We start from the raw sequence: 27,014 nt of genomic DNA, 5'->3' as shown, positions 1-27,014 counted from the left end.
AGTGATTGTGTCAGATGGTACTGCAGTAGATCCTTCTCTGAGAAGAGCTTGGCAACCCCTCTTATAGTCTTTACAAATTATTCATTATTTATTCACGTAATCGGTATTGGTTGTTTGTGGCCATGTGTAGTGAGATATGCTGAACAACTTTGTGTGTTATCCAGTCAACACATAGAGTAACACAGTGTGGAATCAGGCCCTTCGGCCCAACCTGCCCATGCCGACCAACATGTCCCATCTACACTTGTCCTATCTGCCTGCATGTGACCCATATCCCTATCCATGTACCTGTCCAAATGTTTTGTAAATGTTGTGATAGTACCTGCTATGGATGGAACCATAAACCAGACCGGTATGTTTAAAAAAAATGTACTTTCCTTTACACTATGATCTCATGAGAGGATTGGGTTGATGCACGGAGTCTCTTGCCCAGAGTAGGGGAATTGAGGACCAAAAGTCAGAGGTTTGTGAAGGGGAAAAGATTTAATAGGAATCTGAGGGGTAACTTTTTCACACAGAGGGTGGCAGAGGAGGTAGTTGAGGCTGGGACTATTGCAATGTTTGAGAAACAGGTTCATGGATAGGACAGGTTTGGAGGGACATGAGCATGGTATGTGTTGTTTACATCAGGTCACTTTGTCCATGCATTAGGTATTGACATCCTTAATTACGTGGGGCGGTCGGATGGGCGGCGGAGTGCTTGGCGCACCAGCAAAACGGAAGCCAGGTATGCTCTCGTTCAACGAGGATCTTTCACTTCTCTTTTGACCCAGGAAACACATTGTCATAATCTCCCTCTTCAAAATCACAGTGTGATAGATATAGACAATAGACAAGAGGTGCAGGAGGAGGCCATTCGGCCCTTCGAAGCAGCACCGCCATTCAATGTGATCATGGCTGATCATCCCCAATCAGTACCCCGTTCCTGCCTTCTCCCCATATCCCCTGACTCCGCTATCTTTAAGAGCCCTATCTAGCTCTCTCGAAAGCATCCAGAGAACCGGCCTCCACCGCCCTCTGAGGCAGAGAATTCCACAGACTCACAACTCTCTGTGAGAAAAAGTGTTTCCTCGTCTCCGTTCTAAATGGCTTACTCCTTATTCTTGACTGTCTTCTGCTTCCTCATTTCTCACCCCAACCCTGCAGGAATGAAGGGGAAATGTACAAAACCCTCATCAATAACTACGAGAGGCATCACAAAGAGCTGATGGTGGAAAATATCGAACTGAAACAAGTCCTCCAGCAGATGAAGAGAGAGATGATGTCCATACTGAACCGTAGAAAGCAACGGTCAAAAGAGCCGTTGGAAGATAGCAGTGGTCTGGTGAGTCTGGCAGTGGTATGCAGTTGTTGTTGACGTGTTATTCTCAAATCATCACCCTTTTACTCCCCTTGTTCTACCATTGCTTCGTAATACTGGTGCACCAACAAGCCAATCATTTGCTGTACTCGTGTAACTTTAATCCCACACGTGTAATTTATAATTGTTGCTAGGCCTCCACCGCCCTCTGAGGCAGAGAATTCCACAGACTCACAACTCTATGTATGAAAAAGTGTTTCCTCATCTCTGTTCTAATGCCATGCCCCTTATTCTTAAACTGTGGCCCCTGGTTCTGGACTCCCCCAACATCAGGAACATGTTTCCTGCCTCTAGCGTGTCCAAACCCTTAATAATCTTATATGTTCCAATAAGATCCCTTCTCACCCTTCTAAACTCCAGAGTATACAAGCCCAGCCGCTCCATTCTCTCAGCATATGATAGTCCCGCCATCCCGGGAATTAACCTTGTGAACCTACGCTGCACTCCCTCAATAGCAAGAATGTCCTGCCTCAAATGTTCTCTGAGATGTTGGAGGTGGCTGGGGAAACTGGCAGGTGGATAACATTGATGAGAAGCGTAGAGAGTGGGGACAGTCACAAACCTTATACCCAGACTGGAAATGCTCAAGACAAGAGAGTTTATTTAGCTTCAAGGTGAGAGAGTGAAGGTTTAATGGAGGGTGAAGTTTTATACACAGAGGGAGGTGGGTGCCTGGAATAGTCAGGCAGGGGTGGTGGCAGAGGCAGATACAACAGTGTGTTTCTGAGGCTTTTAGAAAGGCACATGACTGCGGAGGGATAGGTCAGGTCAGGCAGAGGAGATATGGTGGGCTGTACTGGTTTATGTTCTATGTTTATTGGAGGTTGCCATTATTGATGTCACCATGACAAACAAGATATTTTTCTATGAAGCCGTGTGTGTCGACATTCTAAATTCTTTCTGGCATCCGAGAGGCGGTTTTGATTGGGTTGTGATTTGACAGGCTGGGTCGGACAATGAAGAGGATTCCCGTGAGTCAAATAAAGTAAACAGCTTGGAGCTGTCGTGTGAGGAGGTGCGGGAACAACTAACCAACAGCATCCGGCAACAGTGGAGAATGCTGAAGAGCCACGTGGAGAAGCTCGACTCACAAGGTGAGTCTAGTTCTGGACCGCTTCCTGTTTCAAAGACCACTTGGTAATGGCCACAGGAGTCCCTCAGCCTTGGGGAAACGTGCCAATAATAACGGATTCTAAAGCAACAGCTCACAGAATTGAAAAGGGGGGGGGAACCAAAATGCAAATAAGGTGCAAATTGTGCTAAGATGCTTGAGGTAGATACATGCTGGAGTAACTCAGCGGGTCAGGCAGCATCTGTGGGGAACATGGATAGGTGACGTTTCACAGAGTGCTGGAGTAACTCAGCGGGTCAGGCAGCATCTGTGGAGAACATGGATAGGTGACGTTTCACAGAGTGCTGGAGTAACTCAGCGGGTCAGGCAGCATCTGTGGGGAACATGGATAGGTGACGTTTCACAGAGTGCTGGAGTAACTCAGCGGGTCAGGCAGCATTTGTGGAGGGAGTTGAGGGGCGATGTTTTGGGTGGGGCCCCATGGTCTGGGTCCCTGGGTGGTGTGAAGGGAGGGGGTTGGAGGCTGGTTGCGTGGGACGTTGGGGTAGCCGGCAATCTGGGCAGTGTTGATGAGCTGAGCTTCCCGGTTGCAGCAGCCTTGACGTCGGGCTTCCTGGACAGCGAGGAGATCAGCAGGGACGATCACGAGCAGGAAGTGGAGAGGCTGAAGATGGAAATCCGGCAATGTCGAGATGTGATCAAGGGGCAGCAGCAGCTGTTGCAGGTATGCTGGTGTTGTCACACGTACACTGAGACTTACCCACTACTGACAGACCTGGACAGAGTGGATGTGGAGAGGATGCTTCTCTGGGTGGGAGAGTCTAGGACCACAGGCCACAGCCTCAGAATAAAATAACCTACTTTTAAAAAGGAGATGAGGAGGAATCAGAGGGTGGTGAATCTGTGGAATTCTTTGCCACAGACGGCGGTGGAGGCCAAGTCAATGGGCATTTTTACGGCGGAGATTGACAGATTCTTGATTAGTGCGGGTGTCAGAGGTTATGGGGAGAAGGCTGGAGAATGGGGTTGACAGGGAAAGATAGACCAGCCATGATTGAATGGCGTAGTAGACTTGATGGGCCGAATGGCCTAAATCTGCTCCTAGAAGTGATGAACATATGAACTAAGCCTTCACTGCAAATGGCATTGCAACTTGTAGTAAGGAAAGCTGTCAGCTATCTAACTCCACGGTATGAACAGTTTTAACAATCCTTCCTCCCCCTCCCTTGTGCCCCACCTGCAATTCCACCCTTTCCTCCCCTCCCCCTCCCTCCACCGACATTCCTTCCTCTGACTTCACAATTTGTATTTCATCCAGCCTTTTGTCTTGCACCTTCTCTCTTTTCACCTCTGACCTTTGTCCAACGTATCACCTCCCCCCCCCCACCTGTGTTCACCTATTGCCTGTCGTACATAGAACTGCCTCCCACTCTCTTCCAGCGTTCCTACCCCTCCCCCACCTCCAACAATCAGTCTAAAGAAGGGTCCCAAACCAAAACGCAACCTATCCATGTTCTCCTGGGCTGCCGTTTGACCTGCTGAGTTCATCCAGCACTTAATGTCTTTTTTTGTAAACCAGCATCTGCAGTTCCTTATTCTTACAATCTTTATTTTTCTGCTTCTCAATTTCCAAAGTAATTTTCAAACTGTTCTCTAGTTTCTGATCGAAATTGCAGTATAACTAACTATAATGGCCCTTGTAATGTAAATAGTATTCCTAATTCATCAATCGTGTTAGAACCAATTATGGAAACTTGATGCAGCAGAAACTACCTGTGATTTAGTTTACTGTCACGTGTACCGAGGTACAGTGAAAAGCTTTTGTTGCTTGCTAACCAGTCAGCAGAAAGACAATACATGATTACATTTGCAGTGTATAGATGTATGATAAGGGAATAATGTGTAGGAAGGAACTGCAGATGCTGGTTGAAACCGAAGATAGACACAAAATGCTGGAGTAACTCAGCGGGACAGGCAGCATCTCTGGATCGAAGGAATGGGTGACGTTTCAGGTCAAGACCCTTCTTCAGACTCGAGAAGGGTCTGGACCCTAACTGTCACCCATTTCTTCTCTCCAGAGATGCTGCCTGCCCCACTGAGTTACTCCAGCATTTTGTGCCTGTGGTAAGGGAATAACGTTTAGTGCAAGGTAAAGCCAGCAAGGTCCGGTCAAGGATAATCCGATGGTCACCAAAGAGGTAGATAGTAGTTCAGGACCATTCTCTGGTTGTGGTTGGATGATTTTGAGTTGTCCTAGGATTATTTTGATTTTTTCTACAAAAATGGGTTGAGTTGTCAAATTTTGCTTCCACAATGGACCAGGGGTGAGCTTTTGAGGATTAATTTTCGAAATGTGCACGTTATTCCTGCCTTTGTTTGCAAAGCAACAGCTTAGTACGCAGTGTGACGATGAAACAGCCGTACTACTGCGGGACTGCTACTTACTGGAAGAGAAAGAACGACTGAAAGAAGAGTGGACCTTGTTTAATGACCAGAAGAAAAACTTTGAGAGGGAAAGAAGAAACTTTACCGAAGCAGCTATTCGACTGGGCCACGAGGTAGACATTTTCCTGCCTTTATACTCTTTGTGTCGAATGGAATTAGTCAAGTCAAGTCAAGAGGGTTTATTGTCATGTGTCCCAGATAGGACAATGACATTCTTGCTTGCTGCAGCACAACAGAATATTGTAAGCATAAATACAGAACAGTTCAGTTCAATATACACATAAATATGTAGATAAAGTGCAACAGGCTGTTACAGCTCAGAGTCTGTTTGTTGGCGAGTTTAATAGCCTGATGGCTGCGGGGAAGAAGCTGTTCCTGAATCTGGATGTAACAGATTTCAGGCTCCTGTACCTTCTGCCTGAAGGTAGCGGAGAGATGAGTGCGTGGCCAGGATGGTGTGGGTCCTTGATGATGTTGGCTGCCTTTTTGAGGCAGCGACTGCGATAGATCCCTTCGATGGTGGGGAGGTCAGAGGTGATGATGGACTGGGCAGTGGTCACAACTTTCTGCATCCTTTTCTGCTCCAAGTTGCCGAACCAACCCACGATGCAACCGGTCAACATGCTCTCTACTGTGCACCTGTAGAAGTTTGAGAGAGTCCTCTTTGACATACCGACTCTCTGTAGTCTTCTCAGGAAGTAGAGAGCGCTGATGTGCCTTCTTTATAACTGCATCAGTGTGCTGGGACCAGGAATGATCTTCGGAAATGTGCACGCCCAGGAATTTAAAATTCTTGACCCTTTACAACATCGTCCCGTTGATATAAACGGGATTGTGGGTCCCTATCCTACCCCTTCCAAAGTCCACAATCAGCCCAGTGGGGACACAAGACGTTTCAGATGCAGGGGCTTTGAGCAAAACACAAAGTGCTGGAGGAACTCAGGAGGATGAGGGTGATCTTATAGAGGTGTATAAAATCATGAGAGGAGTATATCAGGTGGATGCACAGAGTCTCTTGTCCAGAGTAGGGGAATCGAGGACCAGAGGACATAGGTTCAAGGTGAAGGGGAAAAGATTTAATAGGAATCTGAGGGGTAACTTTTCCACCCAGAGGGTGGTGGGTGTATGGAACGAGCTGCCAGAGGAGGTAGTTGAGGCTGGGACTATCCCAACATTAAAGAAACAGTTAGACAGGTACATGGATGGGACAGGTTTGGAGGGATATGGACCAAACATGGACAGGTGGGACTAGTGTAGCTGGGACATTGTTGGCCAGTGTGGACGAGTTGGCCGAAGGGCCTGTTTCCACACTGTATCATTCTTTAACTCGGCGGGTCAGGCAGCACCTGTGGAGGGAATTGTCAGATGGTGTTTCTGGTTGGGACACTTCAGACTGGCAGGCGGTGTTTCAGGTAGGGATTCTCCTGAAGGCGCCAGACTTGGGAATTAACCCAGTTATCGTACAGAGAAACGTCACAAGATTGGTGTAAAAATGTTACATGATGCAATATTATATTTCTTCCCACTTACGTGGGAACATGAAAACATAGAAAATAGGTGCAGGAGTAGGCCATTCGGCCCTTCGAGCCTGCACCGCCATTCAATATGATCATGGCTGATCATCCAACTCAGTATCCCATCCCTGCCTTCTCTCCATACCCCCTGATCCCTTTAGCCACAAGGGCCACATCTAACTCCCTCTTAAATATAGCCAATGAACTGGCCTCAACTACCTTCTGTGGCAGAGAGTTCCAGAGATTCACCACTCTCTGTGTGAAAAATGTTTTCCTCATCTCGGTCCTAAAAGATTTCCCCCTTATCCTTAAACTGTGACCCCTTGTTCTGGACTTCCCCAACATCGGGAACAATCTTCCTGCATCTAGCCTGTCCAACCCCAAAAGGTTAAACATAAATTTCTTCTTTCCAAATCCTTCTACATAAAAGATTGTAAATGGTAGTGCTGCTCACTTTATTGTGAGGCCCAATACAGTGGACACTTTATTACAGAGGTACAGTGAAAAGCTTATTTGTTGCATGCTATCCAGCCAGCAGAAAGACAATATATGATTACAATCATGTTGTCCACAGCGTACAGATACAGGATAAAGAGAATATGGTTTTGTGCAAGATACATTCCAGTAAGGTCCGATTAAAGATAGTCCGAGAGTCTACAGTGATATAGACAGCTCAGGACCGCTCTCTAGTTGGTGAGAGGATGGTTCAGTTGCCTGATAACAGCCGGGAAGAACCTGTCCCTGAATCTGGAGGTGTACGTTTTCACACTTCTGTACCTCTTGGCCGATGGGAGAGGGGAGTAGAGGGAGTGACCGGGGTGAGACTGGTCCTTGATGATGCTGCTGGCCTTGCCGAGGCAGCGTGAGGTGTAGATGGAGGCGATGGAAGGGAGGTGAGGTGATGGGAGAAGAGGGAGTGACTGGGGTGAGACTGGTCCTTGCCGAGGCAGCGTGAGGTGTAGATGGAGTCTGTGCCGATAGACAGAGAAATGCCGTTTGTGACGTTTTGCATTTCTGTCTGCAGAGGCAGGTTTTTGAAGAAGATCGAGCCACGTGGCTGAAGCAGCAGTTCTTGAACATGACCCCATTTGGGGAGAGCAAAAGGACAAAAATAATGAAGCCACAAAGTGCCTTGTCTATTGGTAAGTTTTATAACGCAGGAGATGTTAAACAATTGATGGACAACTATGATTGTGTTAATTCCTCTTTATTACTGGTCTTTGTCACATAAAGCTGGAGTAACGCAGCGGCTCAGGCAGCATCTCTGGGGAAAAGGAATAGGTGACCTTTCAGGTAGAGGTCCTTCTTCAGACTGGGAGTCAGGGGAAAGGGTTTGTTTCCCTGTCTCCTGACACTCCGTCTGAAGTAGGGTCTCGACCCAAAACATAACCTATTCCTTCTCTCCAGAGTTGCTGCCTGACCCGCTGCGTTACTCCAGCTTTTTGTGTCTATCTTTGGTTTATTACTGGTCTTGTTATCTTCATTGTTCTCCTATTGTGCTGTCGAGAGAGAGTTTTTTTTATCCCCCTCATTCCCGTCCAGTCTGATTGCCTTGTGCTAGTTCTCCACAGTTTACAGCTACATGCTTGGGGAGCATTTCAGTCCATGTTCAAAGCCCTTAGCATAAAGGGCCTGTCCCACGAGCATGCGACTCCATGCGGCAAGCGCGACCTAAAGGGCCTGTCAAACGAGCTGCGACTCCATGCGGCAAGCGCGACCTAACGTGGTCGCTTGAGCCGTACGGCCTCGCGGGGCCGTATGGAATTGTGCGGAGCTGGTCCCGACATCGCGCGGGGCTCCGAAAAACTGACAGTTTTCCAAAATTCCGCGCGGCAACGGCCTACAAGCCCGCAGCCGCCTCGACGCCGTACGTCACGCGCGAACTTCCCGCAGACGTCCCTCGAACTTCATGTCACTCACTCGACCTCCGCGCGGCCCCTGCTTCTGGTTTGGTCGCGCTTGCCGCATGCAATCGCATGCTCATTGGAGAGGCCCTTTAGGTCGCGCTTGCCGCATGCAGTCGCATGCTCGTTGGAGAGGCCCTTAACAATACGGTACGATCGCGGCGTTTAAGAGTATAGCGGTTTACTGGAATGGTGCCTGGACTCGGGGTATTAGTTACAGGGATAACAAGGAAGGAGGGTCTGTGTGAACTGTATTGCCTTCCACCACAGTGAAGGATGTCTGTGTTGAATGATGCCTGGACTTGGGGTATTAGCTGCAGGGAGAGGTTGGACAAAGTTGAATATTATTTCCTCTGGAATGTTGGAAGTGGAGAGAGTAAACGGTCCGAACCGTTGCCCCAGGATGGGAAAAATCAAATGCAAGATGGCAGAGCTTCAAGGCGAGAGGGGCAAATGTTTTTACCCAGTGAATGCCTGGAAGTTTGCAGCTTTTGGATAGAAGCTTGGATTTGCAGGGAATGGAGGATATGGATCACGTGCAGGCAGAGGAGATTAACAGGTTGGGCACAGACTTTGTGGGCCGAAGGGCCTGTTCCTGGGCTGTAGGGGTCCTTGTTCATTACAGATAGCATTTAACCTTGGATGCTGTTTTACGGTGCCCAACGTTCTACATCCTGCCAACGTTCAATGTTTAGTTTATAGATACAGCTTCGAAACAGACTCTTCAGCCCACCGCGTCCGTGTCGACCAGCGATCCCCGCACCCTAACACTATCCTATACACACCGGGGACAATTTACAATTATAGCAAGCTAATTAACCTCCAAACTTGTACGTCATTGGAGTGTGGGAGGATACCGGAGGTCCCGGAGAAAACCCACGCAGGTCACATGGAGAACGTACAAACTCCGTACAGACAGCACCCATAGTCGGGATCGAACCCGGGTCTCTGGTGCTATATGGTAGCAACTCTAGCACTGTGCCACCGTGGCAGAATGATGTCTTGGCAAATAGTGAAACTCGGTTTCTTCATTAAGCATGAACATGATGCCCAACTTTATTTTTCCTTTTAACTGCAGTTTCACCTTTCAGGATATATCTTGCATGTGCTTGATTGCAACAATATCTTCAATATTTTCCAGGTGCGGAGCAGGAGAAGTACAAGATCCAGCCGCAGCCAAATAAACCCGCTTGTTTCCGACCTAATAGTACACCCGAACCTTCCAAAAATACCAAATTCCCACCAATAAAGAGTTCCACCGAACCGGCTGCAACAGAGTGTCTGACTGCTGGCTCTAGGTGGGTAGTAACACTGCAAGTTTTCACCTGTGTGTCTTTAATGCTGCTGGTGGTAGCACTGCGTGAGGTTTAGGAAGGGAAATGAGTGCCAGGTTGGTGTGGGAAGAGTGGTTAATTTGTTTTACACCGCAAGGAAAATACCTTGTGCAGGAAGGAACTGCAGATACTGGTTTGATCCCAAGATAGACACAAAAGGCTGGAGTAACTCGGGTCAGACAGCATCTCTGGAGACGAGGAATAGGTGATGTTTCATATCGCGACCCTTCTATCCCACAGATGCTGTCTGACCCACTGAGTTACTCCAGCTTTTTGTGTCCATCTTTAGAGCAAATAACTTGTTCAGATCAGTAGTAAAAACAAGGAACTGCAGATGTTGGTTTATACCAAAGATACTTCTTCAGAAGGGACCTGACCTGAAATGGCACCTATCCATGTTCTCCACAGATGCTGCCTGACGCGCTGATTTACTCCAGCACTCTGTGAAACGTCACCTATCCATGTTCTCCACAGATGCTGCCTGACCTGCTGAGTTACTCCAGCATTCTCTTATGAATCTGATCATTTTGTCCCCTAAATTGAATTCAAATTGACATTTAATGATTTTTGTGAATTGAATTCAGTGACATTTACAGATTTTGTGAATTGATTTCAGACATGTACTGATTTTGTGAATTGAATTCAGTGACATTTACTGATTTTGTGAGTTGATTTCAGTGACATTTACTGATTTTATTAATTGAATTCAGTGACATTTACTGATTTTGTGAATTGATTTCAGTGACATTTACTGATTTTGTGAATTGAATTCAGATTGACATTTAATGATTTTGAAAATTGGATTCCGAGTGATATTTAATGATTTTGTGAATTGAATTCAGAGTGACATTTTGATTTTGTTAGTTTTATTTTCAGCTCGAGACATGTACCAAAAAGAGGAATTGTGGGGAGTTCGGAGATGAACAGAAACAGCAATGGCATCTCACATGAAAAGTTTAGGAGCACCTTGAAGCCAGGCCTGGATCTCTCACATTTTAACGGCTCCATGTCTTGGAAACATTTGCAGGATGAAGGCGACTCGGACGAAAATTCTCTGCAATCTGCAAGTGAACTGGGCTTCAATTGATCGGTGGGGATGGCACAAACTATTTTCCCGGACTGTGTAATGCGACACAGAGGCCTCGGCATAACGCACTTGCATTTGAGCCCAATCATACTGACATTTGAAGTCACTTCAGCCAGCACTTTGTATGTTGAGTGGAAACTATCCAGATTATAATTGTGAAGTCCGGACGACTTTTTTTTTTTTGGCTTTCCAATGGTGCCCTAGGGTTTATTACAAATTGGGTCTGAATTATCTCATTTTAAATGCATCTGTTTTTGATGATTTCTCTTGCTGATTTTACATAGATTAATTGTTTTAATTTAAAAAGAAAAAAGATTTTTTGCTTTTAATTTGTTGATGTAAGTAATGTGAGCCACTACAGAAGCTGGGATAATTTTATTTAATGTACTTGTGGTGTGAAGGAATCGAGCACACATCAGACCACTACAAGCAATGGTTCTACCGGGTCCTTGTTCTGACAGAGATTTAATCAGGAGGTTTTTGAAATTATATTATATATTTAGTTAGGTTCTGCTTTAAATGTAACACATTAATTTTTAGTCCTTGAAACATGGGATAATAATAAATGTGTTTGCAGGAGGTGCACCTTAAGTTAATGCAAGGTTTTGTGTTGTTCTTCAGTCCCTGCTGTAAAGGCTTGTTCATTGCCGGTTCAGTGTGTTTTGAGAAGTTAATGCCTTATGAACCAAAGGAAGAATCGTAAAATCTTACAGACTCCTTCACCCGAAACGTCACCTATCCATGTTCTCCACAGATGCTGCCTGACCCACTGAGTTACTCCAGCACTCTGTGAAACGTCACCTATCCATGTTCTCCACAGATGCTGCCTGACCCGCTGAGTTACTCCAGCACTCTGTGAAACGTCACCTATCCATGTTCTCCACAGATGCTGCCTGACCCGCTGAGTCTATCTCTATTTTATTTGTTTGTGGTTGGGTTTCATGATCTGCCCCTTGCAACGTGTGCCTCTGCTGGGTGTCCTGGAGTCCAGGAGATTCACAGGCGATTACAGTGAGCTGTGAACACCTTCTCCCCACCGCCTGTAAAACCTCCAGTCAAATCAGTATTCCCCAAATAACCAGACATACACATCCGCTGGCCTTTAGTGTGTGTGTGTGTGTGTGTGTGTGTGTGTGTGTGTGTGTGTGTGTGTGTGTGTGTGTGTGTGTGTGTGTGTGTCTGTGTGTGTGTGTACATGGATAGGAAAGATTTAACACAGGCAGGTGGAACTAGTGTAGATGGGGCATGTTGGTTGGCATGGGTAAGTTGGGCCGAAGGGCCTGTTTCCACGCTGCATAACTAAACTCTTCCAAACCTGCCGCCTCTACCAGCTAGCAGGTGCAGGGCAACAGAAGGACCTGGATCACCGCCTCGTGGGAGTTGCTCTCCAAGCCACTCACCGTCCTGACTTGGAAATCTGTTGCCGTTCCTTCAGCGTCGCGGGTTCAGTCCTGGAACTCCCTCCCTCCCCCGACACCACTGTGGGTGCAACCACACCTCGAGGACTGCAGCTGTTTAAGAAGGCAGCTTCAGTTTAGTTTAGGGATACAGCTTGGAAACAGACCCTTCGGCTCACCGAGTTTGACCAGCGATCACTCATACACTAGTTCTATCCCACACACTAAGGACAATTTTACCAAGGCCAGTTATCCCACAAAGCTGTACGAAGTTGGTATGTGGGAGGAAACTCGAGCACCTGGAGAAAACCCACGAGATCCCAGGCAGAAGGTAAAAACCACAGACAGCACCTCAGCTCAGGATGGAACTCGTGTCTCTGGAGAGGCAAGGCATCAACTCTACCGCTTTGCCACCACTGTTGCCACCACTGAATCCCCAGGGCAATTAGGTTTGGGCTAAAGGGCCTGTCCCACTGTACAAGCTATTTCAAGAGTTCTGAGTTTCCCATCGTTTAAGAAACAGTTAGACAGGTACATGGATAGGACAGATTTGGGACGACAGATGGCACAATGGGCTAAGTGTTCGGCTGGCAACCGGAAGGTAGCCGGTTCGAATCCCGCTTGGAGTGCATACTGTCGTTGTGTCCTTGGGCAAGACACTTCACCCACCTTTGCCTGTGTGTGAATGTGTGTGAGTGATTGGTGGTGGTCGGAGGGGCCGTAGGTGCAGATTGGCAGCCACGCTTCTGTCAGTCTGCCCCAGGGCAGCTGTGGCTACAGAAGTAGCTTACCACCACCGAGTGTGACTGAGGAGTGAATGAATAATGCGATGTAAAGCGCCTTGAGTATTAGAAAGGTGCTATATAAATCCCATCCATCAGATTTGGAGGGATATGGACCAAGCGCAGGCAGGTGGGACTAGTGTAGCTGGGACATTGTTGGCCGGTGTGGGCAAGTTGGGCCGAGGGGCCTGTTTCCATGCTGTATCCCTCTGTGACTATAACTCAGCGGGACAGGCAGCATCTCTGGAGAGAAAGAATGGGTGACGCTTTGGCTCAGCGTCACCCATTCCTTCTCTCTGGAGATGCTGCCTGTCCCGCTGAGTTACTCCAGTATTTTGTGCCAATCGTCGGTTTAAACCAGCATCTGCAGTTCCTTCCTACACAATACCAATCACACAATGGCCTTTGCACGGCTCGGGCCAGCTCACATTTGCCCAGTCAGAGCTGGTTCAATAAAACTGGAGCCAAAGTATAAATCCAAGCTTGGCTGAACTCTGTCCAGTCCATGTTGACCTCAGCAACTCAATCAGTGTGTGTGAACATTTGACCTACATTATTCTATTGCAATGAGAGTTTCTTAATTAAACGAAGACAAAACTGAGGTTTGGGAGATAAGAGGAACGATCTATTAAAAGTCAGTGGTCAGCTTCAATCGGCAATGTTAAAAACCACGAACAAAGCCCAGAACTCTTGGTGGAGTCATGGACTCAGACCTGAATTTCTACAGCCACTTTAAGACAATTACTAAGTCAGCCTACTATCACCTGAAGAATATATCAATGGTTAAAGGATTTATGGTTCAGCGAGATTTGGAAAAACTTGTCCATGCATTTATCTTTTTCTCACAGAGAGTTGTGAGTCTGTGGAATTCTCTGCCTCAGAGGGCGGTGGAGGCCGATTCTCTGGATGCTTTCAAGAGAGAGCTAGATAGAGCTCTTAAAAATAGCGGAGTCAGGGGATGTGGGGAGAAGGCAGGAATGGGGCACTGATTGGGGATGATCAGCCGTGATCACATTGAATGGCGGTGCTGGCTCGAAGGACTGAATGGCCTACTCCTGCACCTGTTGTCTATTATCTTCAGTAGACTTGACGACTGTAATGTCTTCACAGGTCTCCCTAAAAAATCGATTAGACAGCTGCAGCTGATTCAGAACGCTGCTGCTCGAGTCCTCTCTAAGACCAAGAAAGTGGATCACGTTACTCCAGTTTCGAATGCTTTACACTGGCTTCCAGTCTGTCAAAGAATTGATTTCAAAATATTGCTGTTGGTTTACACAGCACTGAATGGTCTAGGGTCCAAAATACATTGGTGATCTTCTGCTACTTTATGAACCATCCTGACGTCTGAGGTCATCTGGGACACGTCTGCTCTCTGTCCCCAGAGTCAGAAAGAACTAAACGTGGAGAATCAGCGTTTAGTATTTATGCACCACATATATGGAACAAACTTCCAGACAAACGCAGGTCCGCTCCAACTCTCAGTTCGTTTAAATCGAGGCTTTTCTGTTTGACGCTGATTCTAATTACTTTTAATTTGAATTAAATTAAATAATTATTCATTTCTAACACTGCACTGTAATTTTTATTCTTGTATTTTATACGTGTCATTGTATTTTAGCTTGCTTTTATTTTACTATTCTTTTTAATGACTGTTTTTAATTGCGTTTTGATGGCTTTTTAATGGTTTGTGTAAAGCACTTGAATTGCCGTTGCTGAAATGTGCTGTATAATAAACTTGCTTGCTTGCTTCCCTACAAAACCAGTCAGGCAACAGAAGCACGTGGCCTTGTGGTGCTGAACCCCCCCCTCTTCCTAGATGGCTGGATTAAATAAACAGCAAAGATAGACACAAAATGCTGGAGTAACTCAGCGGGACAGGCAGCAGCAACAGCAGCAGCATCATCCCCTTTGATCTGTGTTTTCACACCTTACCCTTCCATATCTCTGTGTATCCCTCTTCCCTGACTCTCTGTCTGAAGAAGGGTCTCGACTCAAAACGTCGCCCATTCCTTCTCTCCAGAGATGCTACCTGACCCACTGAGTTACTCCGGCTTTTTTTGTCTATGGTTTAAACCAGCATCTGCAGTTCCTTCCTGCGCACCAAGAAACAGCAACGTGCACGACTAAAGTAACGAATAATGAATCCTCCACCAAGGATCATGACCTTGCCCATCTGCACGCCGTGCCCACCTACACACCTTGCCAACCTACACACCTTGCCAACCTACACACCTTGCCAACCTACACACCTTGCCCACCTGCACACCTTGCCCACCTGCACACCTTGCCCACCTGCACACCTTGCCCACCTGCACACCTTGCCCACCTACACACGTTGCCCACCTGCACACCTTGCCCACCTACACACCTTGCCCACCTACACACCTTGCCCACCTGCACACCTTGCCCACCTGCACACCTTGCCCACCTGCACACCTTGCCCACCTGCACACCTTGCCCACCTCCAGACCTTGCCCACCTCCAGACCTTGCCCACCTCCAGACCTTGCCCACCTACACACCTTGCCCACCTACACACCTTGCCCACCTACACACCTTGCCCACCTACACACCTTGCCCACCTGCAGACCTTGCCCACCTGCACACCTTGCCCACCTGCACACCTTGCCCACCTGCACACCTTGCCCACCTACACACCTTGCCCACCTACACACCTTGCCCACCTCCAGACCTTGCCCACCTCCAGACCTTGCCCACCTCCAGACCTTGCCCACCTACACACCTTGCCCACCTGCACACCTTGCCCACCTGCACACCTTGCCCACCTACACACCTTGCCCACCTACACACCTTGCCCACCTACACACCTTGCCCACCTCCAGACCTTGCCCACCTCCAGACCTTGCCCACCTACACACCTTGCCCACCTCCAGACCTTGCCCACCTACACACCTTGCCCACCTACACATCTTGCCCACCTACACACCTTGCCCACCTCCAGACCTTGCCCACCTACACACCTTGCCCACCTCCAGACCTTGCCCACCTCCAGACCTTGCCCACCTACACACCTTGCCCACCTACACATCTTGCCCACCTACACACCTTGCCCACCTGCACACCTTGCCCACCTGCACACCTTGCCCACCTACACACCTTGCCCACCTGCACACCTTGCCCACCTGCACACCTTGCCCACCTGCACACCTTGCCCACCTACAGACCTGTCCCTCGACCATCTTTGCACCGGATCCATGCCTTCAATAAACATTTCCTCACTTACCTGACCAGGAACAGACGCTCGAGTTAATGAAGGTAGACAAAAGTGCTGAAGAAACTCAGCGGGTGCAGCAGCATCTATGGAGCGAAGGAAATAGGCAACGTTTCGGCCCGAAACGTTGCCTATTTCCTTCGCTGCATAGATGCTGCTGCACCCGCTGAGTTTCTCCAGCACTTTTGTCTACCTTCGATTTTCCAGCATCTGCAGTTCCTTCTTAAACACTCGAGCTAACGATTCAGGTCAATGATGCTGGATTAGAATTCAATAAGGGTCTGAGGAAGAGTCTGAGCTGAAGTTAGAAGCAATATGGCGGAGTAACTCAGCGGGTCAGGCAGCATCTGTGGAGAACATGGATAGGTGACGTTTCACAGAGTGCTGGAGTAACTCAGCGGGTCAGGCAGCATCTGTGGAGAACATGGATAGGTGACATTTCACAGAGTGCTGGAGTAACTCAGTGGGTCAGGCAGCATCTGTGGAGAACATGGATAACATGGATCTACCCGCTGTGCCACTATCCCCACCCAAACTGGATCTGTAACTAGGTCTAGTTCAGAGAACATAAGCAGAGGACCTCACCAATCACTCTTGTAAATCCATGTTGGCAACATGCTCCAAAGCCACCAGACTAGTCGTCCCCTTAAAATAACTACGTAGAAATAAGTTCTTCTTCACAAACCTCTGCATCTTTTAATCGGCTCTCATCTGCTCAGTTAAAGCTGGTTGAACGGAGCCGAGGCATAGGGACAAACTTGGCTTCAACTCTACGCCGGTCACTGTGACCGGTCACTATTTGACCTCCGCTATCCTGTTGACTTTGAGATCTCTATGAAGCCAATGAGGCAGCAGACTTTGTAGTCAGGTGGTGTTGGACTAAGTATCATATATCAGTGGACGGGCCAACTCAGCCTCATTCGGTGGCAGCATGAGGACTATCGTGGTCTTCATGTGGATTGTGTCCCTCGTGGGTGAGTAACTAAATAGTGAACGGCCTGGACAGAGTGGATGTGGAGAGCTTGTTTCCACTAGTGGGAGAGTTCAGGACCAGAGGGCACAGCCTCAGAATTAAAGGGACATACCTTTATGAAGGAGATGAGGAGGAATTTCATTAGTCAGAGGGTGGTGAATCTGTGGAATCCATTGCCACAGACGGCTGTGGAGGCCACAAGTCAGTGGATATTTTTACCGCAGAGATTGATAGATTCTTGATCAGTGCGAGTGTCAGGGGTTATGGGGAGAAGGCAGGATAGTGGGGTTAGGAGGGAGAGATAGATCAGCCATGATTGAATGGTGGAGTAGACATGATGGGCCGAATACCCTAATTCTGCTCCTTTTGGGTTGAAACTCTTCCTCAGACTGATTGTGGTGGGGGGGAGGAGGGGGGAAATTAGAAGAGGTGGGCGAGGGCAAAGATTGGCAAGTGATAGGAGGATACAGGTGAGGGGGGTTGATTGGTGGATGTGTGTGCAAAGACCAAAGATCAGAAGAAGACACAGGGCTGTGAGATAAGGAGAGAATATGTGTGGTCTAAGGCGATGGGGTCCAGGTTACAGAAATCATTTGCTGGTTTGAACAAGAGAGATTTAGATGATTCCGATCAGATTATACTCCCTCTTTTTTCATTTTCTCTTTCAGGCAGTGAGAAACTCAAATATGGTAAGTACCTTTGCCTGAATTAGTAGATGGGCAAGGTCTGGAGGTGGGGGGGGGGGGGGGGGGGGGGTTGATTTTTTGACCAGATCACTCAGGGTTTACTACAAGATTCCCATTGTGATGTTGACCTGTCCACAGAACCCAACTTCACTGAGAGCCTGACACATGTCTACAAGTATGAAGGTGTTATACTGACGGGACTCCCAGAAGGTGGTCTGAGCAGGGCGGGAGTGAAGATACACTGTGGCTTGTCCATTATTCCAGAGGGACACACCATGTACCTGCTCAAGGTGAGCCGCACATTTCGCTGTCCTTGGAAGGGGGGCAACTGAGGATGAGGTGTTCAAAATTATGAGAGGCATAGATCGAGAGTCAAGAGTGTTTGATTGCCATCTGTCCTGAAATAGAACAATTACATTCTTATTTTACACTTTAGAGATACTGCGCGGCAATAGGCCCATCGGCCCAACAAATCCACCACGACCATACATCACCCCCTAAACAAGACCACACCTGGAGTATTGTGTGCAGTTTTGGTCCCCTAATTTGAGGAAGGACATTCTTGCTATTGAGGGAGTGCAGCGTAGGTTTACAAGGTTAATTCCCGGGTTGGCGGGACTGTCATATGCTGAGAGAATGGAGCGGCTGGGCTTGTACACTCTGGAGTTTAGAAGGATGAGAGGGCCTCTCATTGAAACATACAAGATTGTTAAGGGTTTGGATACGCTAGAGGCAGGAAACATGTTCCTGATGTTGGGGGAGTCCAGAACCAGGGGCCAGAGTTTAAGAATTAAGGGGTAAGCCATTTAGAATGGAGATGAGGAAGCACTTTTTCACAGAGAGTTGTGTGTCTGTGGAATTCTCTGCCTCAGAGGGCGGTGGAGGCCGGTTCTCTGGATACGTTCAAGAGAGAGCTAGATAGAGCTAGATAGGGCAAGAGAGAGCTAGATAGGGCTCTTAAAGATAGCCCTATCAGGGGATATGGGGAGAAGGCTGGAACGGGGTACTGATTGGGGATGATCACATTGAATAACGGTGCTGGCTCGAAGGGCCAAATGGCCTACTCCTGCACCTGTTGTCTATTGTCCAAACTAGGACAATTTTACTGAAGCCAATTAATCTACTAACCCGCATGTCTTTAGAGTGTGGGATGAAACCTGAGCACCTGGAGAAAACCCACGCGGTGACAGAGAGAATGTACGTGGTTGGGATTGAACCCGGGTCTCTGGCGCTGTGAGGCAGCAACCCTGAAAGGTGGATGGTTACTTGCGGCAGCATAACAGGCTTGTAAACACTGCACTCGATGGATAATATAATATAGATATTATAGATAATATAATGAACAACTAAGAGAAGAAATTCAACTTTAATAAAGCAATGTAGTCAAAAACAAAGTGCAAAGTCACTCGTGGCACTTAGACTGTTCGGAGTTTGCAGTTTAGTTGGAGGTTGCAGTGTTGTTGGGAAGAAGCTGTTCCTGAACCAGGAGGTCACAGTTTTCAGGCTCCTGTACCTTCTTCCCGATGGTGGGGGTGAGATGAGAGCGTGGCCAGGGTAGTGTGGTTTTCTGATGATGTAAACAGTGGATCAGGAGAAACACAGCGGGTGCAGCAGCATCTATGCAGCGAAGGAAATAGGAAGGGTTTCGGCCCGAAACGTTGCCTATTTCCTTCACTCCATAGATGCTGCCGCACACGCTGTGTTTCTCCAGCAATTTTGTCTACCTTCGATTTTCCAGCATCTGCAGTTCCTTCTTGAACAACTAAACAGTGGAGCAAACAGTCCTTGGTATTCTAGGCTTGAGGCAATAACAATATACTTGCCACTATTACAAAAAGACCACTATTCTTGAAAATCTTTGCAGGAAAAATAATTGTATTATTGCTGTAACTCTCCAGCCCTCAACCACCTTCATCCCCATTGCCATAATTAATATAGAGACATAGGAGTTGGCCATTCGGCCCTTCGAGCCAGCACCGCCATTCAATGAGATCATTGCTGATCATTCACAATCAGACCCCGTTCCTGCTTTTTCCCCCATATCCCTTGATTCCGTTAGCCCGAAGAGCTAAATCTAAGAGCTTTGTCTTTATAGTCATACAGCATGGAAACAGGCCCTTCGGCCCAACTTGCCCCACGTTGACCAACTTGCCCCATTTACACCAGACCCACCATCTCACATTTGCCCCATATCCCACTAACCCGTCCCTATCCAGGTATCATCACAATATTTAAGACGGGTTCATGGATAGGACGGGTTTAGAGGGATATGGACCAAAGGCAGGCAGGTGGGACAATAGATGGGGCACTTTGGTCGGTGTGGGCAGGTTCGGACGAAGGGCCTGTTTGCACGCTGTGTCTCTCTATCCATGTACCTGTCCAAATGTCTTTTCAATGTTGCTATAATGCCAGGATTCTTTATGCCACTATCGAGCTGCAGCAGAATTACTATACTTGTGTAACGAGGATGTTAGCTTAAACCAAAGACGGATACAATTAGCTGGAACAACTCAGCGGGTCAGGCAGCATCTCCATTTTAGTTTAGAGATACAGCGCGAAAACAGGCGCTTTGGCCCACCGAGTCTGCACCGACCAGCGATCCCCGCAAACTAACACTATCCTACACACACTGGGGACAATTTACATTTATACCAAGCCAATTAACCTACAAACATGTACGTCTTTGGAGTGTGGGAGGGAACCGAAGATCTCGGAGACAACCCAAGCGGGTCACAGGGAGAACGTACAAACTCCGTACAGACAACACCCGTAGTCGGGATCGAACCCGGGTCTCTGGCGCTGTGAGGTAGCAGCTCTACCCGCTGGAGAATAGGAATAGATGAGGTTTTGGGTGGAGACGCTCCTTCAGACTGGAGGATGTTGTATTTCTATTTTATTTGTGCATCTTTCTTGGCCACAGGTGACGGATGTCCAGATGTTGGAGTATAACGGTGTTTGGCCAACCGACCCCTTCATCCTGGGCCGCAAACTGACCCAGAGACTGGCCCCAGAGCTCAGCAAGCCCGTGAGGTTCGAGTACATCAACGGGCGGGTGGGAAAGGTCTTTGCCCCGGCCAACCTGCCTGAAGACATCCTCAACATCCACAGAGGCATCCTCAACATCTTCCAGATCACCATCAAGAAGGCTCAGAATTTCTACGAGTTGCAGGAGGTATTTCTCCCTCTCCCTCTCCCTCTCCTCTCCCTCTCCCTCTCCCTCTCCCTCTCCCTCTCCCTCTCCCTCTCCCTCTCCCTCTCCCTCTCCCTCTCCCTCTCCCTCTCCCTCTCCTCTCCCTCTCCCTCTCCCTCTCCCTCTCCCTCTCCCTCTCCCTCTCCCTCTCCCTCTCCCTCTCCCTCTCCCTCTCCCTCTCCCTCTCCCTCCCCTCTCCCTCTCCCTCTCCCTCTCCCTCTCCCTCTCCCTCTCCCTCTCCCTCTCCCTCTCCCTCTCCCTCTCCCTCTCCCTCCCCGGTTGAGTTTATTGTCACGTGTACTGAGGTACAGTGAAAAGCTTTTGTTGCGTGCTAACCAGTCAGCGGAAAGACAAGACATGATTACAATCGAGCCGTCCACAGTGTACAGATACAGGGTAAAGGGAATAACGTTTAGTGCAAGATAAAGCCAGTAATGTCTCCATAGTCTCCAATGGGAGGTCTGGACCGTTCTCTGGTTGGTAATAGGATGGTTCAGTTGCCTGACAACAGCTGGGAAGAAACGGACTTGTCATTTTTAGTTTTATCTAATAACTAATAATAATATTGATTGATCGTATTAAAAGATGCAGCATGGAAAAAGGCCCTTCGGCCCACCGAGTCCATGCTGACTATCGATCACCCGTTTATACCAGTTCTATGTAATCTCACTCTCTCATCTGGTCATCCTCACCTTAGTCGTGTCTAATCTAAGCAGCATTCTGATAAACCCCCTCTACCCCCTGTCCAAAGCCCACACATCCTTCCTGTAATGTGGTGGCCAGAACTGCACCACATTCTCCAAATAGACAACATACAATAGGTGCAGGAGTAGGCCATTCGGCCCTTCGTGCCAGCACCGCCATTCAATGTGATCATGGCTGATCATCCCCAATCAGTACCCCGTTCCTGCCTTTTCCCTTGACTCCGCTATCTTTAAGAGCCCTATCTAGCTCTCTTTTGAAAGTATCCAGAGAACCTGCCTCCGCCGCCCTCTGAGGCAGAAAATTCCACAGACGCACCACTCTCTGTGAGAAAAAGTGTTTCCTCGTCTCCGTTCTAAATGGCTTACCCCTTATTCTTAAACTGTGGCCCCTGGTTCTGGACTCCCCCAACATCAGGAACATGTTTCCTGCCTCTAGCGTGTCCAAACCCTTAACAATCTTATATGTTTCAATGAGGTCTCCTCTCATCCTTCTAAACTCCAGAGTGTACAAGCCCAGCCGCTCCAGTCTCTCAGCATATGACAGTCCCGCCATCCAGGGAATTAACCTTGTAAACCTACGCTGCACTCCCTCAATAGCAAGAATGTCCTTCCTCAAATTAGGGGACCCAAACTGCACAGAATAGGGCCGAACCAAAGTATTACAAAGACGACTTTTCCAAATTGACGTCAAGGACGTAACCAGAGATGTTGCGTCCCCCTTTACACTCAACGTGATGGCGTCTGTTTGCTTTCTGTGTCTTCAGGCTGGAATTGAAGGCGTTTGTCGTACAAACTACATTGTTCAGGAAGACAAGAAGGCCAACCGCATCACCATCACCAAATCGAAAGATCTCAACAACTGCCAGGAGAAAGTGATGCTGTTCACTGGGGCCGCCTACGCCAGTCACTGCCCTGCCTTTCAAGAGGTAATCCTCACTAGTGATGTCCGATACCCACAAATGTTAGTGTAGTTTAGAGTTACAGCGTGGAAACATGCCCTTCGCCCTTCCCCCCCCCCCCCGCCGAGTCCGTGCCGACCAGCGATCCCCGCACACTTACACTATCCTGCACACACTGGGGACAATTTACAATTATACCAAACCAATTAGCCTACAAACCTGTACATCTTTGGAGTGTGGGAGGAAACCGGAGGTCCCGGAGAAAACCCACACGGGTCACGGGGAGAACGTGCAAACTCCACACAGACAGCACCCGTAGTCAGGATCATACCCGGGTCTCGGGCGCTGTGAGGCAGCAGTTTGGTATAGAGATACAGCGTGGAAACAGGCCCTTCAGCCGATCATGTCCGCGCCGACCCTAACACTAGTTCTGTCCTACACACTAGCAACAATTTACAGAACCCAGTTAAACTACAAACCTGCACGCCTTTGGGAAATGGGAAACCGGAGCCCCCGGAAAATCCCACGCGGTCACGGGGAGAACGTACAAACTCCATAGAGACAGCACCCAGACCTTGTAGTCCGGCCCTGTCGTTGGAGATGTACTAGATGGTAACCACCATGTTCTTGTCCCACCGACAGAGAGGCAGGAATATCCGAGCCTCCGTGACCTTCACCCATGTCCTGAAGCCCACTGCTGCCGGGGCCATCCTGCAGGAAGCCAAGGTCCGGGAGGTGCATCAGTTCACTCCCTTCCATGAACTGGATGGAACGGCCATCATTGAGGCCAGGTAAGGCATCGTACCTTGACGTGTCGATCGCGGTTTGGATGCGTTTGGACCCTTTGCCCAAAATCACCGCCAGTATCCCTTCCATCGGCTCCATCTACACCTCACGCTGCCTCGGCAAGGCCAGCAGCATCATCAAGGACCAGGCTCACCCCGGTCACTCCCTCTTCTCCCCTCTCCCATCAGGCAAGAGGTACAGAAGTGTGAAAACAAACGCACACCTCCAGATTCAGGGACAGTTTCTTCCCGGCTGTTATCAGGCAACTGAACCATCCTCTCACCAACTAGAGAGCAGTACTGAACTACTATCTACCTCATTTGAGACCCTCAGAGGACCATCTTTAATCGGACTTTGCTGGCTTTACCTTGCACTAAACGTTATTCCCTGATCATGTATCTGTGGATTGTGGATGGCTTGATTGTAATCATGTCTTGTCTTCCCGCTGGCTGGTTAGCACGCAACTATTAACTGTACCTCGGTACACGTGACAGTAAACTAAACTGAACTGATGATACTGATCACAAGAGGGGTTGAGTATAGGAGCAAAAAGGTCCTTCTGCAGTTGTACAGGGCCCTAGTGAGACCACACCTGGTGTATTGTGTGCAGTTTTGGTCTCCTAATTTAAGGAAGGAATTTCTTGCTATTGAGGGAGTGCAGCGTAGGTTCACCAGATTAATTCCCGGGATGGCGGGACTGTCGCATGATGAAAGAATGGGTCGACTGGGCTTGTATTAATCGGAATTTAGAAGGATGAGAGCGGATCTTATAGAAACGTATAAAATTCTTAAAGGATTGGACAGGCTAGATGTAGGAAAAATGTTCCTGATGTTGGGGGAGTCCAGAACCATGGGTCACACAGTTTAAGAATAAGGGGTAGGCCATTTAGGACTGAGATGAGGAAACACTTTTTCACCCAGAGAGTTGTGAAACGGTGATATTCTCTGCCACAGAAGGCCGTGGAGGCCGATTCACTGGATGTATTCAAGTGAGAGTTACAATACAATACAATACAAATACAACTAAGGTGCAGTGAAATGAATTTGCCAGCAGCGATACAGTTGAAAAAAGAGAACACACAACACACAATAGAATTTAACACCAACATTCTTCACTGTGGTGGAAGGCAACAAAGTTCAGTCAGTCCTCCTCCCCTGTTCATCTGTAGTTGGGGCCACAAACCCTCCGTAGTCACCACTAGGGACGGCCAGATGTACAGGCCCCCTCGTCGGGATGATCCAAACTCCGAAACTCCGACATCGGGAAGGTTGAACACACTCCGCGGCCTGGAGTGCCCGAATCTGCCACCCAGTTAGATTTAGCTCTTGGGGCTAAAGGAATCTAGGGATATGGGGGAAAAGCAGGAAGGGGGTACTGATTTTGGATGATCAGCCATGACCGTATTGAATGGCGGTGAATGGGCGACTCCTGCACCTATTGTCTATGTTTTCTCCAGAGATGCTGCTTGACACAATGAGTTACGCCAGCACTTCTTGTCTTTGGTATAAACCAGCAGTTCCTCGTTCAGAATGACGGAGACGGCTTCACGCCATGATGAGTAATCTAGTGTGTAGATCCAGTTTCACATAGTCATAGAGGGATACAGTGTGGAAACAGGCCCTTCAGCCCAACATGCCCATACTAGCCAACATGTCCCATCTACATTAGTCATAGAATTATAGTGTGGAAACAGGTCCTTCAGCCCAACCTGCCCACACCGACCAACATGTCCCATCTACACTAGTCATAGAGTGAAACAGTGTGGATACAGGCCCTTCAGCCCAACATGCCCATACTAGCCAACATGTCCCATCTACACTAGTCATAGAATGATACGGTGTGGAAACAGGTCCTTCAGCCCAACCTGCCCACACCAACCAACATGTCCCAACTACACTCGTCATAGAGTGATACAGCATGGAAACAGGCCCTTCAGCCCAACGTGCCCATACTAGCCAACATGTCCCATCTACACTAGTCATAGAATGATACAGTGTGGAAACAGGCCCTTCAGCCCAACGTGCCCATACTAGCCAACATGTCACAACTACACTCGTCATTGAGTGATACAGTGTGGATACAGGCCCTTCAGCCCAACATGCCCATACTAGCCAACATGTCCCATCTACACTAGTCATAGAGTGAAACAGTGTGGAAACAGGCCCTTCAGCCCAATGTGCCCATACTAGCCAATATGTCCCAACTACACTCGTCATAGAGTGATACAGTGTGGAAACAGGTCCTTCAGCCCAACTTGCCCACACCGACCAACATGTCCCATCTACACTAGTCCCACCTGCCTGCGTTTGGTCCAAATCCCTCCAAACCTGTCCTATCCATGTACCTGTCTAACTGTTTCTTAAACGTTGGGATAGTCCCAGCCTCGACTACCTCCTCTGGCAGCTTGTTCCATACACCCACCACCCTCTGTGTGAAAAGGTTAGCCCTCAGATTCCTATTAAATCTTTTCCCCTTCAGCTTGAACCTCTGGTCCTCGATTCCCCTACTCTGGGCAAAAGACAATAGAAAATAGGTGCAGGAGTAGGCCATTTGGCCCTTCGAGCCAGCACCGCCATTCAATGTGATCATGGCTGATCATCCCCCAATCAGTACCTCGTTCCTGCCTTCTCCCCATATCCCCTGACTCCGCTATCTTTATAAATACTTTATTGATCCCCTCAGGGAAATTCAGATGTCCAGAAGCTCCCAACCAACAAACCCACAGATTCAAAACGAACGCAGACAGAAAATACATAGAATACAATGTGGACACTACCTGAGAGCAATAAATACTTAAAAAGAGCAATAATTAAAAGTTAAAAATTAATAATTGCAAAATGCATCCCCCTACAGCCTAGCGGTCCGAATTATAAAATCTAATGGCTGCAGGGGTGAAGGATCTCCTGAACCGCTCCGTTCTACAGGGCAGGGAGAGGAGCCGGTTGTTGTTCCGAGTGCTCTTTTGACTCTCCAGAATTATATGGAGGGGATGCCCGGGGTTTTTCAGGATGACCTGCACCTTGTGCCTCATACGCCTCTCAAGCACATCCATCCCAGAGTCTACTCTCCCCTCCAGCACTGAGCTAGCTCGATTAACCAGTTTGACCAGCTTCCTATTGTTTTTTGCACTAATGCTGTTGCCCCAGCAGACAACAGCGTAGAAAATAACACTTGCAACCACTGTGTTGTAAAACATGTGCAGCATATCCTTACACACATTGAAGGATTTGAGCCTTCTGAGGAAAAAGAGTCTGCTCTGGCCTTTTTTGTAGAGGGAGTCAGAGTTGACAGACCAGTCCAGTTTGTTGTCAAGGTGCACTCCAAGGTATTTATATGTCTGCACCACCTCAATGTCAGCCCCTGCAGCGTTGACCGGCTGAAGGGGGAGCTTGGACCTGCCAAAGTTAACCACCATCTCTTTAGTCTTTGTTGTGTTCAGGGTGAGACAGTTCTCTTCACTCCAGGCACAAAAGGCACTGGTCAAGTTCCTGTATTCCTCCTCCTGCCCGTTCCTTACACATGCCACAATCGCTGTAGCATCTGAGTATTTCTGTACGTGGCATGTGTCAGACTTATAGTTAAAGTCTGCTGTGTACAGGGTGAAGAGGAACGGGGCCAGAACCGTTCCCTGTGGGGCTCCAACATTGCA

At 48.2% G+C, this 27,014-nt stretch overlaps 2 protein-coding genes across 7 annotated transcripts in view; both read left to right on the top strand.

Annotated features, from left to right (window-relative positions):
- LOC116978070 (SSX family member 2 interacting protein) overlaps positions 1 to 11,312 on the top strand; it is a 50,661-nt gene extending 39,349 nt beyond the window's left edge. For 4 of the 6 annotated variants that reach the window (XM_033029095.1, XM_033029091.1, XM_033029090.1 and 1 more), the window contains exons 7-14: positions 652 to 727; positions 1,147 to 1,324; positions 2,304 to 2,454; positions 3,026 to 3,156; positions 4,817 to 4,990; positions 7,416 to 7,533; positions 9,437 to 9,593; positions 10,506 to 11,312. In XM_033029095.1, the coding sequence (XP_032884986.1) occupies positions 652 to 727; positions 1,147 to 1,324; positions 2,304 to 2,454; positions 3,026 to 3,156; positions 4,817 to 4,990; positions 7,416 to 7,533; positions 9,437 to 9,593; positions 10,506 to 10,716 (1,196 nt within the window). In that variant the 3' untranslated portion in view covers positions 10,717 to 11,312. The remainder of the gene's footprint in view (positions 1 to 651; positions 728 to 1,146; positions 1,325 to 2,303; positions 2,455 to 3,025; positions 3,157 to 4,816; positions 4,991 to 7,415; positions 7,534 to 9,436; positions 9,594 to 10,505) is intronic. The other 2 variants (XM_033029093.1, XM_033029094.1) reach the window with 2 other exon arrangements.
- Positions 11,313 to 17,057: 5,745 nt separating this feature from the next.
- The window catches only part of LOC116977423 (vitellogenin-like), a 69,176-nt gene continuing 59,219 nt past the window's right edge, over positions 17,058 to 27,014 (top strand). Inside the window, exons 1-6 of the mRNA XM_033027850.1 lie at positions 17,058 to 17,100; positions 17,768 to 17,788; positions 17,924 to 18,075; positions 20,706 to 20,957; positions 22,444 to 22,605; positions 23,221 to 23,369. Of these exons, the coding sequence (XP_032883741.1) occupies positions 17,058 to 17,100; positions 17,768 to 17,788; positions 17,924 to 18,075; positions 20,706 to 20,957; positions 22,444 to 22,605; positions 23,221 to 23,369 (779 nt within the window). The remainder of the gene's footprint in view (positions 17,101 to 17,767; positions 17,789 to 17,923; positions 18,076 to 20,705; positions 20,958 to 22,443; positions 22,606 to 23,220; positions 23,370 to 27,014) is intronic.

This window comes from Amblyraja radiata, chromosome 10 (genome assembly GCF_010909765.2).
Source record: "Amblyraja radiata isolate CabotCenter1 chromosome 10, sAmbRad1.1.pri, whole genome shotgun sequence".
NCBI classification, from domain to species: domain Eukaryota; kingdom Metazoa; phylum Chordata; class Chondrichthyes; order Rajiformes; family Rajidae; genus Amblyraja; species Amblyraja radiata.
Note: the sequence above shows the minus strand (reverse complement) of the source record. Positions and strands in the feature narration are given on the sequence as shown.